Source organism: Haliotis asinina, chromosome 3 (genome assembly GCF_037392515.1).
Source record: "Haliotis asinina isolate JCU_RB_2024 chromosome 3, JCU_Hal_asi_v2, whole genome shotgun sequence".
Classification (NCBI taxonomy): Eukaryota; Metazoa; Mollusca; class Gastropoda; order Lepetellida; family Haliotidae; genus Haliotis; species Haliotis asinina.
The window spans coordinates 38477589-38490503 of NC_090282.1; the positions used below are offsets into that span (position 1 = coordinate 38477589).

Genomic DNA, 12915 nt, shown 5'->3' on the forward strand with positions numbered 1-12915 from the left:
GTTTTCGAGAATCGAAAGGAGACACTTGAAGTGACGAATGAAAGTTTTTCAACTAGGCTAACCCGACCCACACTGTAAACAATATAGTCAATATGATTATATTGAGGCAACACAATGTGTCAGTTACTACAACTTAACGGACACAGATACACGGACACATGCCGTTATCCACAGTCCAACAGAACTGAAACCGATACGAGTAACAGTAAGTCAAGCTGTTTTCATTTACATGACATGTGGTAGTGAAGTGAAATAAGGTTTAACTTCGTGCTTAACACTACTTCGCTCATGTGAGGACGTGCATGCGTGTGCATTGTGCCTGCTTGTACTAGCCCAGACTTCAGCTGGTTTTATAGTGCTAACTCACTAAGATACCATTCCGCTGTTTAGCAATATATACTCCACTGACTCCGAGCCGACCAATTCTTGTTGTACCGAGCACCAGGCAGGGATCAACAAGTACCATCTTCTAGTATGACACGGCAGGGGGTCGAACCCGCGACCTTCCAGGCGGACGCTCTCACCACTACACCACGGAGGCGGTTATAACAACTCCATAAAACCATAGTACAACCCACGAAATAACATTACGCACGTATACATTATGACATACAGGCCTTGGCAGACTATTCCGTAATGAGGCGATAGACTAATAAAAGAGGTAATGTTTCATTGCATGAATCATGCATGCCAGTGATTGATCATGTTTCTCTTAGTTGTTGGATACATAGCAAAGTTTTCATATGAAAGAATTTCGATAACAGTGTCGGGTGTTAAGACACATATTTCTTCGGCTGGAGTAAATCTCATATACAAGTAACATGAGAAATTCATGTTCAATTAAAGGTCTTACCCTTAATATACAATATTTACTTCGTTGCTCAGTGTATGAGACATTGAAATTCATGTCGACTAAACATCTTCTCCTTAATATACAATATTTACTTAGTCATTCCGTGTATGGGACATTTGTGTGTCTCCCAAAATCAACAGCTAGTTTAAACGTGCATCTCAAACGAGCCACGGTAGTTTCCGATGTGAAGGGATAGGGAGTGTAAGATGCTATTTACATTTCAAATGCTTATTTTAGAAGGAATCAGATACAATGTTGACAGAACGTATCGCTTTCGTGATTTATCAATTTCCACACCTATCACTATCACTAATTTCATTTAGGCATGTCATTCCTAAGTTTGCACGTACTTGTTTGGTTGAACACAAACGAGAGTCCAGGTGCATCCAGTGTTTGAAATAAGGCCCGTTCTACCCCCAGAGACAGGCTAGATTTCTGACGGACGGACTAAATGTACAGTAGTCCGATGATCTGGTATAAAAATTACATGCTACATTCCCTTGAGTAAATTCACATTATCTTGTTGTTTGACCTGGTTAAGTTCATTTCAGGCTGGTAACATTTTGAAGTTAACAGCCCTGATGTCTGGTTGGGTTTCTTGCTAATTTCATACACTGCTATATCACTGCCCCGAAGAATACACGTGGACGTAAATATGGTAGTTGGTGGATTCATTGTTTTACGCCGCACTCAGCAATATTCATGCTATATTGGCGCGGTGTGTAAATGATTGAGTCTGTACCTGGCAATCCAGTGATCAACATAATGAGCATTTACCTTCTGGGATAAGATTGCAAGCATGAACAAGTCAGCAGGCTGGAACACCAGATCCTGTTAGTCGCCTCTCATGGCGATACTGAAGGCCAATTCTAATATGGTGCTGGTGTCGATGCCAACGCAAATATATAGGATACGATGACATTTGTAAACCATGTGATGCGGCCCCCGACAACCCGATCGTGTTAGTCACCTCTAACGACAAGCTGGGTTATTGAAGACCAACTCTAATCCGGATCTGCACGAGTGCAATTACAATCAGATACAGCGGGTAAATGCAGGATGTGCTTACGTGTAAAGGAAAGACGTATAATTTATAATTATTTAATAAATGTGCCTACATTCCAGCAAAGTCATCGAGGCAATGGTGTCACGGGAAGTGTATAATATATTTGTAGGGGACATGTTGATGAAAGTACTGGGGCTCTTTACACTCGCTGTCACCACATGGACAGAAGGTTTGTATATTCAGTGATGGTGAAAGTAAATTTGCATTGAATGAAATTTATTAAATACTAATATGGGATAAATGTTTCCTTATGATGCTATGGAAGGATATGCATTATTGAATTCAGAGAGGGCACAAAACGAAACATCGGACAGTGTTCAATAAATATAAATGTCTCGATGCAATTCTCTTGGTATACTTGGAATGTACATTTCGTTCCGTTGTCCTGTAAGATGAACCCGTAACAAAGCTTTGCATGTGATAATGACGAGTGGGACGGGATAATCTCCCCTTTTGCTTACACCGTTATAATCATAATCATGATGGTGTGTTTTTACAAGTTATACAATATACAATATGCATATACAAGTTCCTTGTAGCCTGTTTTGAAATCATAATTTCAAGGGAATGAAAACACCTGGCACGCTCCTCTGATAGATGCCAAAACAGCGGCAGGTGAAGGACTTTCTCTCCATTGTCGGAACCCTCCCTACTCAAAGGAGTTACTAAGGTGGTACAAGTCTGGCACAAAAGCTGAACTCGTAGACTTGAGTAAAAGAGTTCTGATAGACAGGGAAGGTGAGGACAACACCATCGATACTTCCACTTAATCATATTGTAAATATAACGATTGAAACACGTTAAATTTATTACATTGAATTTCATCAGCCGTGTCGCCTCACATAACATATTCACAAGAGATCCATCGACATTAAGTATGGTGTGTACACATTTATTCAGGAACGCTTCACTTTGCCTACGTTGACGTAAGTGACGCCGGTCAGTACAAGTGTGGCGCTCAGTACAAGAATACAATATTCCTGGGGAGTCCTGTAAACGTTACTGTGGCAGAACGGCGTGGTTTGTATCCATCATGTGACCGCTTTCTGAAATTTTGATGTAAAAAATGTTGCAACCGAGACAATCATATTATCTTGGTAACGTCACGGCGACGTCTTCAAAGCAGAGTTGCGTCTCTTGAATAACTGAAATACTGTTTGAAGCGGTGTTAAACTGATCTGACTCTCTAAATGAACATATGAACGCTGTGAACTCGGGTCACTAATTTCTGGCTTCATGTTTTCCATCTTTTGATGGAAAATAACCGTTTCCTTTAGCGAATAAATGCAATTGGGCAGTCTGCCACTGTCGATGTTTTGTGTGTTGTTTTACACCGTATTCAGCAACATTCCAGCTGTAAATAATGGAGTCTGGACCAGACAATCCAGTGATCGACAGCATGAGCATGAATCTGCACAACTGGGACATAAGTTGACATAAGTCAATCGAATCAGCGAACCGTTCCTACCTATCCCATTAGTCGACCTTCACGACAAGCATCAGGTGCTGAAGATCGGTTCTAGCCCAGGTTACAATGTCCTTGACTATCATCAGTCTTTAGAATCGAGTAATTATGGAACCATCTTGGGAGAGCCGATGTTCATAATCCGTATGTACATGTATTCTGTGTTGTAGGCGATGTTTATCCATCAGCGCCACCTTCACTGGCATCATACAGCAAGATAACCACAGCTCGACTGGGAGAAGACGTCAAGCTGGAATGTATATTCACCGGCAGGTACTTGATTCCGTCATCAACGTTGTGAAATAACATGGGAGGAGATCTAAGGCAGCCAGTGGTCAGGTCGGGTTCGATTCTAAACCAGTATACTGACGCATATTCGTGTTATCCTTGTCCGGGATACTGCTTTTATCCATATAGGGAATCGAACCCGGGTGTTCTGCGTGATGAGCGAATGCTTTTACCACTAGGCCACCCCACCGCCCCCACACAGGATAGAGTTGCATACACACATGCATTGCGTTAGTCGGAAACTACATGCATATAACAAGTGACTTATTTTAATTCATAAATATGGGAAACTTGATAAATGTCGAAAAGCCATCCAGTAGTCAATCTAATGATGCACCAGAAACCTGGTAGCATAACTCGTTTGTTAGTTTTGTTGAAACTGAAAAAGATATTGTTGTTTACGAGTTAAATGATGTCAACTCTTATTCAATACACCTTTCCCCTAAAACGACCTCGTTAGTTCAGCCTCATATTTCAAGTATTAAAATATATGCCTCTTTATCATGAACAAACGCATGAGTGAATAAATATTTACAAGTTCCATGCTGTGGATTACATTGCCTATGAAATGACTATATTTCATTGCAGGCCTATACCAGATGTCACTTGGCAGCATCAAGGTAGGGTATTAACTGATCATGCAAACAGACGGAACATTACTGCATACCTGACTATCGAGAGCGTCACTGTGGAAGACGTGGGGATGTACAACTGTACGGCAGAGAACGAGGAGGGTTCAAGCTCCGCTATCCTTCACATATCAATTAAACGTAAGTAGAGAGCAATGGAGGTTCACTGTCAGCTATCCTTTACACATCAATGACCCGTGAAGGTCCCGGTGTAGAATAGGCCTTCAGCAACCCATGCTTGCCGTAAAAAGCGACTGTGCTTGTCGTAAGAGGCGACTAACGGGATCGGGTGGTCAGACTCGCTGACGTGGTTGACACATGTCATCGGTTCCCATTTGCGCAGATCTATGCTCATGTTGTTAATCACTGGATTGTCAGTTCCAGACTCGATTATTTACAGACCGCCTCCATATAGCTGGAATAATGCTGAGTGCGGCGTAAAACTAAACTCACTCACTCACTACATATCCATCAAATGTAAGTAGAGAGTAGGAAAGTTCACATCTGCTATCCTTCACATATCCATCAAATGTAAGTAGAGAGTAGGAAAGTTCACGTCTGCTATCCTTCACATATCCATCAAATGTAAGTAGAGAGTAGGAAAGTTCACATCTGCTATCCTTCACATATCCATCAAATGTAAGTAGAGAGTAGGAAAGTTCACATGTGCTATCCTTCACATATCCATCAAATGTAAGTAGAGAGTAAGAAAAGTTCACATGTGCTATCCTTCACATATCCATCAAATGTAAGTAGAGAGTAGGAAAAGTTCACATGTGCTATCCTTCACATATCCATCAAATGTAAGTAGAGAGTAGGAAAAGTTCACATGTGCTATCCTTCACATATCCATCAAATGTAAGTAGAGAGTATGGGACCCGTGAAGGTCCGGGGTAGAACAGCAACCCATGCTTGCCATTAAAGGCGACTATGCTTGTGGTAAGAGGCGACTAACGGGACCGAATGGTCAGGCTCGCTGACACATTTCATCGGTTCCCAATTGTACAAATCGATGGTCATGCTGTGGATCAATGGACTGTCTAGTCCGGACTCGATTATTTACAGACCGCCGCCGTAGAACTTGAATATTGCTGAGTGCGGCGTAAAACCCAACTCACTCACTCAGTCATAGTGTAAGGAAGGTTCACAGTTCGATATCTTTCACATATCCACCAAATGAGAGTAGACAGTAAAGAAGGTTCACGGTCACAAAATGACGCATTGACGCCATGGTTCACAATAAATCTATTTCACATTGTAGCATCCTCGACTAGTGGTATTCATACAGCAACACTTGTGTTTTCCCTGATTATTGGAATCATGGTTATTAGCGCACTGATGTTCTGGCTACTGAGAAGAACTAGGTACGTTTACCGCTACTTTTTCACAAACTGCCCTCTACACTGAATTTGGAAACATACTAGATTTTGCCAAATATCTCATTCTGTTTAAAGATACTGTTTACACATGAAATGATGTATCGTAAAACAAACTTGCAATGTTGAAAAGATTATTGTCATGAGTTCAATAAATGATGAAAAATGAGAAATTCTTAAAGGTTACATGCAACGTTAAACACTACTTTGCAGATTCTGATACTTTTCGGTATGCACTTACCGAAACAAATATTCAAAAAAACCAATTCAAGCTATATCGTTGAAAAAAAACGCATAGAAAAACGCCTGCGAAATCGTAGCTCAAACGATTCACTAATTTTCCCCCAGCGCTGGGGGAAAAGTGGTTTCAACAGGTTTGCTGCGCTGCGCTCATAACACATGCGCAATGAATAGGTTCGCGGGTTATAACTGCAACAGTATAACTGCCCGGGCTATGAGGTCGTGAGCCGTAGTCTGATCTTGGTTGTGTGCATAAACAAGGAAATAACCTACTCGTTACATAAAAAATAAACATGTTGATTGTGATAAGCAGACTCTGTCACAGAGAAAACTCAGTTTCTTGTTTATTGACACCTATGTCTTCCTGCCTTCTGCTGATGGCAATATGCACAACTTCAATCATTGACCACAAGCAATTTGAAATTGACACCTTTCATGCTTACAAGTCCGAGTGATCGCGTGTGGTCCTCTGCATAAAGCTCAGGTCACAATCAGGTGAAGTTGAGCAACGATGGACGCGGACAGTGCTAGGATGGGTGACCAACAGTTTAACTCCTGATACTTTTCTTCGGCAGAAAATGGGTACCCGGTGGAATAAGTCATCTGACTATAACCTTCTAGCGAGTAACAGGCAGCTTGGGTAATCCGGGATAATATGCCTGTTTGACTGTTAGCGCTATGAGCTGTGAGTGGAGTTTGGCGCAATATAAATGCACACGTTATTATATTATTACAAGTCATAAACAAAGAGCCAGCTAAACGTATCGGCAGTTGAACCAGTGGCCAATGAAAAGGCTTCGTTGCACTTGAGAGCACACTCTGGGTTCGGTATCGCGGCTGCTTCGTTTCGATAGTACTGCACTTTTGATTTGCGACTACACGCTTATTATGTTGTTTAGTTGTTTTGTGTTCTCAACCAGCAATGCATTTTATATATCATGAATAAGTGATAGTTGTGTTTTAATTTTGTTTGATTTTTTCGTTGCATGTGGCCTTTTACAAAACATTACACCAAAACGCAGCTGTTCACACGCACGATATTTGCATATGCCTTTCAGCAAATTTGATGCATGTTCCTCGTGCAATTCTTCTGCATAAGGTTTGTAGATGGTTTCCCCAAGTTAGTAGAGAAATCCATTATTGATGTAATCATCGATGTAACCATGTGTAACCATATGTCACTGTATAAACACACACACACACACACACACGCGCACGCACGCACACACACACACGTGTATATATATAAGATATAGTGAGTGCTTTCAGTGAGGCTGAACTTCCGATCTTACATACATATATAGTACATATGATACGATTAAATATTAATTTCAGGCGCAGAAAGGACCGCAAACAGGACGTCCATCAGTATGATGAAATTGACATAACGCAAATTAGAGACTCGAAACCTGAAATATACAACGAGAAGAAATGGTAACAGTATTAGTAAAGGTTGAGTAGTAGTAGTAGTAGTAGTAGTAGTAGTAGTAGTAGTAGTAGTAGTAGTAGTAGTAGTAGTAGTAGTAGTAGTAGTAGTAGCTGCTCCAACAGCAGGTATAGTGGAAGTAGTAATGGTAAAGGCAATAACAACAGTAGTAGTCACAGTGGGTTTTATTGAGTTTTAATATTGATCACACTGCGCAGTTGGTTACAAGGGATAGGAAAGTGATGATGATATGTTAATATGTTCCTTTTAGTTGGACGAATATAAACAAACGTTTCGAAGTCATATCAAAGTGGGGACAAGGAAGAATTTGCTGCATTAGTTCTGTGTGCCTTGGGGTAGTTTCATTAGCTGTCGCATCTTCAACGTATTGTGCTTAGCTCAAAAAACAAATATCAGTATCTATTAACTACCTTACGAAGAGGTAGCGAGTTCGCGAAAAGAAAAATACAACTTCCCTGATTTGTATTACTAATCTCTAGTTTTCCTATTTATTCAAGGTCAAATATGTTTCAAATAAACTTACCTGACACTTTAAAGCAATCTCGGAGTTTTCTTTGCCTTCATCTGACAGGTCGATCAACCTGTAATATCTGGACCGTTTCCGCAGATATGGTTTGATTAATTGATTAGGGTTGATTAAATATCGTTTTCAAGTGAAAAATCAAAGATGTTCATTGTACAAAAAGCCTCCGGTCCATATACATTGGAGTTATACGCATACGTTAAACATATGGTGCAATGTGTAGTAATTAGTGATCCAAGCAGCAAATCATGAATCAAACAGTAAATTATGCACAAGCAGTGAAGCTCAATGGATCTACAAAACTTTATATCAGATTGTTACGTTTAATAACAGCATAGCTGATATAATAAGTGCGTTATTATTACATGCTGGTTAGTAAATGAAAGACGTAGTTTAAAAGCTAATGGAGGTGGCTTACATAGGTAATATTCAGCTACACATTTCGTGTGAAAATCTGTATAAAAGGACATAGAAGTAAAACAGTGGACTTAATTTTCTACATCTAAATTACAAAGAGGGCGCATTCTCTTACATCGTTCAGTACAAACACGTCTTCCTTAGTTTACCGTTAAGTTTATGAAACCTAATCTAAAACGTATGTATGGATATCTTAATTTCTTCGATGTAGAAAATGACAGATATTTGTCCGGTTGGAGAAGCGATTTGTATATTTTATTTGAATCATACCGTGAACTATTATGTATTGTTGAGTGTGTTACGGTTAACAAGTTGCCGTGACAAAAGGTGTAAGAAATCCCCTATGAACCAGCAAACTATTACGCAGACAAGTCTAAAATATTCAATATTTTGTATTGAGCACATAAATAGCAAGATACAACGTTTCAGAATAGAGGTTTCCAGTACAATGCAGCTGAGTGAGATCTAAAGTATTGGGTCACAAATACGAGGGTTGGCTGAAAAGTTCTCATCCTGAGTGTTTTTTCCCCACCAGGTAGAGACAGGTGTTTGCCACCAATGAGGACAATCATTTAGTGAATCATAGACACAAGAACTACAAACGTACTAATAGTTTTATCTCAACTACAGCTCTTTTGGTAAACCTACTCTCTGAAATCATCGGAAATGGACAAAACTGAATACAGGGCAGTCATCAAGTACTTGCAAAAGAAAGGGATGTCCCCAACACAGATACATGCTGACATGGTCTCCACTCTAGGGGATGATGCTCCTTCATTTTCCACAGTAAAGAAGTGGGCAACAGAATTTAAGCGCGGCAGACAAAGCCTTGATGATGACCCACGCTCAGGAAGGCCTTCAACAGCAACCACTCCAGAAAACATCGCGCGAGTGCTCGATATGTTGATGGATGATCGACGATTGACTACTCGACATATTGCTAGTGTAGTGGGCATCTCTCATGAGAGGGTTGAGCATATTATCACCAACGAATTAGGAATGACTAAAGTTTCTGCACCCTAAAGATGGGTGCCAAAGCTCTTGACAGCAGAACAGAAACGTGTCAGGTTCCAGACGTCCCTTGACAATTTTGAAGCAGATCCCGATGATTTTGTGGCACGATTTGTAACCATGGATGAGACCTGGATACATCACTTTCAACCAGAAACAAAATTACAGTCAAAACAGTGGAGGCATCCTGATTCACCAGCTCCGAAGAAAGCCAAGTCTGTTCCTTCAGCTGGAAAGGTGATGGCATCAGTCTTTTGGGATTCCAGGGGTATTCTGCTCATTGATTATCTTGAAAAAGGTCAAACTATCAACGGCAGATACTATGCTGATCTACTGAACCAGTTGCGAGAAGCAATCAAAGCCAAACGACGAGGGATGATCGCTAAAGGTGTCCTCTTCCACCAAGACAATGCGCCTGTTCACAAATCGGTGGTGTCCATGTCAACAATCCGCGATTGTGGCTTTGAACGCATTGACCATCCTCCTTATTCACCTGATTTGGCTCCTTCTGACTTCCACCTGTTCCCCAAAATGAAAAAGGAACTCGCCGGTCGCCATTTTGCAAGTAATGATGACGTCATTTCCGATGTGACTGATTTTTTTAGGGTAGCTGAAGAAGATTTCTTCCTGACCGGGATTCGGGGATTGCAGCATCGCTGGCAAAAGTGTGTGAACTTGGAAGGGGACTAAGTAGAAAAATAAATTACAAACGTGGACTTTGTAACTTTTTTTCACAGTGAGGCTTAGAACTTTTCAGCCAACCATCGTATAATATCAACTCATCAAAGTCTTGCTTTGAGAAAACAGTTATATTGAATGTCACACAGTGAGCGATGGTCTTGGATGTAAGTCGATGTTGATAATGAGACGAAGCGACAGACAGATGTAGTTGAATGATGGCACAACTCCAATAGTGCTCCGTGTGTGTGTGTGGTCAAAACAAAAACCAGCTTTATATATACACAGTCACTGATTCTTGAGCATTCCAGAGAAGTATGGAACCTTCGCGATTGGCCGTGTGTTTACCACCAGTCAAAACACACCAAAGGGAGACTGCTCTAAAGCGCTGCATCAAAGGCGTACCGCTAAAACACTATTACGGATGATACGAAATGTCACCCATAAAAACTATCACTCAAAACCGTAAACATGGTGACCCAATAATAACTGTAACTTAATCAATAGTAATATAAATTACAGAAAGCACAATCTCGTAACAAATGTCATTCTTGATTAAACATATCAAGACTTCTTCCTCGAAACTGAGTTGAAAGCAAACGTGCATCACCAACGGGATGACATAACCGTACAAAACAATAACCATGTGTACACAGAAGATTACTTACACAAGATGCCCACGTCACATTACCAACGTTGTCCGAATGACCAAACATGTTATAAGCCTTTTTGGGTAGTCTATGTTTTTGCACACACAATATCTTAAATCAGAATTTTATACATCGAATATGTATAAGGGGATACCTCCCACATTCATCATGCACCATACATTTCGTTGTAGACGGTCCAACATTTAAACATTTTACACGCTAACAGATGTATTTTTCTATGCATTCATATGACTGGAATCTCTAGTCTCTGATCCGTACAAAAGAAGAATATATTGGAGAATCGAATAGATTGACGTAAATGCTAGGCGTCAACACACCAATTGTATACAAGGCAGATGAAGGACTGCTCTCTTAGTGCTAGTCAGTGATGTTTTGCAATTCATAGCGTAATATTCAGAAATAATTATAAGTTGGATATTAAAAGGCCAATCATATTTCTTCAGAAGATACCCGGCCACCTTTTCTAAATGTAACACTAGTTTTATCCAGATTAACGGATAAATCCCATGTTTCAGTTCCAAAATATTCAACAAGGTTTGTAGTCCAACTACAGATTGTGATAGAAGAATTACGTTATAAGGAAATAAAGGAATAAAAAGCTCTAAGACATCTGGAAACATCTGGATGCCATTTGCGATAATATCGTAGTACAACTCATTGATAATCAGAGAAAATAGAATTGGACTTACAACACATCCTTGTCTCAATCTAATGGACAGTCGAAAAATAAGTCTTATCATCACCACAACGTACACAAGCTCTGACATTAGCAAACATTGCTTTTAAAATCGAATACATTCTACCTTTCAGGCCAGCATTACGTAAAGTTTACCAAAACTTAGAACGACCGACAGAACGTAAATCAACAAAAGCTACATATAGGTTACGCTTACGACGGGACAGACATTTCTGGACTAATGCAAATAGCGTAAAGATACGGTCAGTAGTTGAATATTCCTGTCTAAAACCTGCTTGAGATTCCGAAAGTTTATCTGTCATACGTGACCATTTAGTCAGTCTGTTTTTTAAAACAGATGTGAAGACTTTGCCTAGAATACCCTTAAAGGAAGTTCCTCTATAATTATCTGTATTGGTGACATCACCCTTCTTATGTAAGGAAACAATAACTGATCGCGCCCAACAACGGGAAAAATACCATTTACAAACAATGTATTAAAACACTTATTCAAATGGGGCATGATAACAAACTGTGATACTAAGCATTTCCACCACGACAAGGTTAAGGCCAGCTGATTTTCCATTTTACGAATGCAGTAACGCTTCTGATATTTCATTATCTGTTATAAGGGAGTCTAATACAAGTGATTCTACGTCTGACATTTTGCAGATAAACTATCTGGTGTTACATCGTCTAGCAAAGGACTATCACCAAAAGCATCATTAAAGATAGAATCTGATAGAAGATAGATTATGAAATACCCGGATGGGACTCAACAAAAAAGTACTAGAATTTGTACTTTATGACAATGTTGCATTCTGAAAATTAATACATTTTAAACATGATTTAACCATTTGGCTTTCGGAATTACATCTTTTCAACTGAAATATCTGACTTGTTTCCAAGATGACGTCCGGCTTTTAGTTAGATTTGTTAAGGTATCAATATTTCGTTTATTCAGGTCCGATTTAAATCTTCTACAGCAGTTCTTGTACACATTTCTGTCATTACAATATATTTTTAAAATTTCTATTGACGTCGTTACGTTTACGTTTAAATCTCTTTGAGATTTTCGTGCAGCCCGTGGTGTACCCTTACACTCAGCACTTAAAGGCGGATTGTTTCGCGGCCGTGCGATCGATACCCATGTCTTCATACAGCTGGTGGGTGGTCACACCCAGTCGTTGACACGTGTCATCGTATTCCAAATGCGGATCATCTACATATAGCTGGAATATTAACACACACAATGTAACACATGTAATATCTATGACATTGTATTCCCAGTTCAAATGTGAGGCAGGGGTCAAACAGCAATTTCAGTAACGATTAGTAGAGAGGACAGCAGTACATTGCTGATTGCACAGAGCTAATTAAACATGCATGGAATTCGTGTGGATTGGTTTCTCCATTTCCTTCCACGCGTGATTTCTGTGGGGGAGATCTGGTGAGAAAGTCAGGGTAAGGCAGTACGTGAGCAGTGTGCTGTTGAAGAAGGTCCATTGGAAACACTAGCGGTGTGAAGACGGGCCTTATTCAGTTTGATGTCTATCCTGGGAAATGACGTTGAAG

The 12915-nt window shown here is 40.1% G+C and overlaps 1 protein-coding gene across 1 annotated transcript; it reads left to right on the forward strand.

Moving 5' to 3' along the window:
- Positions 1-127: 127 nt before the first annotated feature.
- Positions 128-7900, forward strand: LOC137276810 (contactin-5-like). Its single transcript, XM_067808455.1, has 8 exons — positions 128-205; positions 2029-2088; positions 2484-2657; positions 2820-2939; positions 3555-3657; positions 4261-4442; positions 5563-5665; positions 7253-7900. Exons 2-8 carry the CDS (start codon positions 2034-2036, stop codon positions 7353-7355), a joined length of 840 nt encoding a protein of 279 aa, XP_067664556.1. The 5' UTR covers positions 128-205; positions 2029-2033; the 3' UTR covers positions 7356-7900.
- Positions 7901-12915: the final 5015 nt, after the last annotated feature.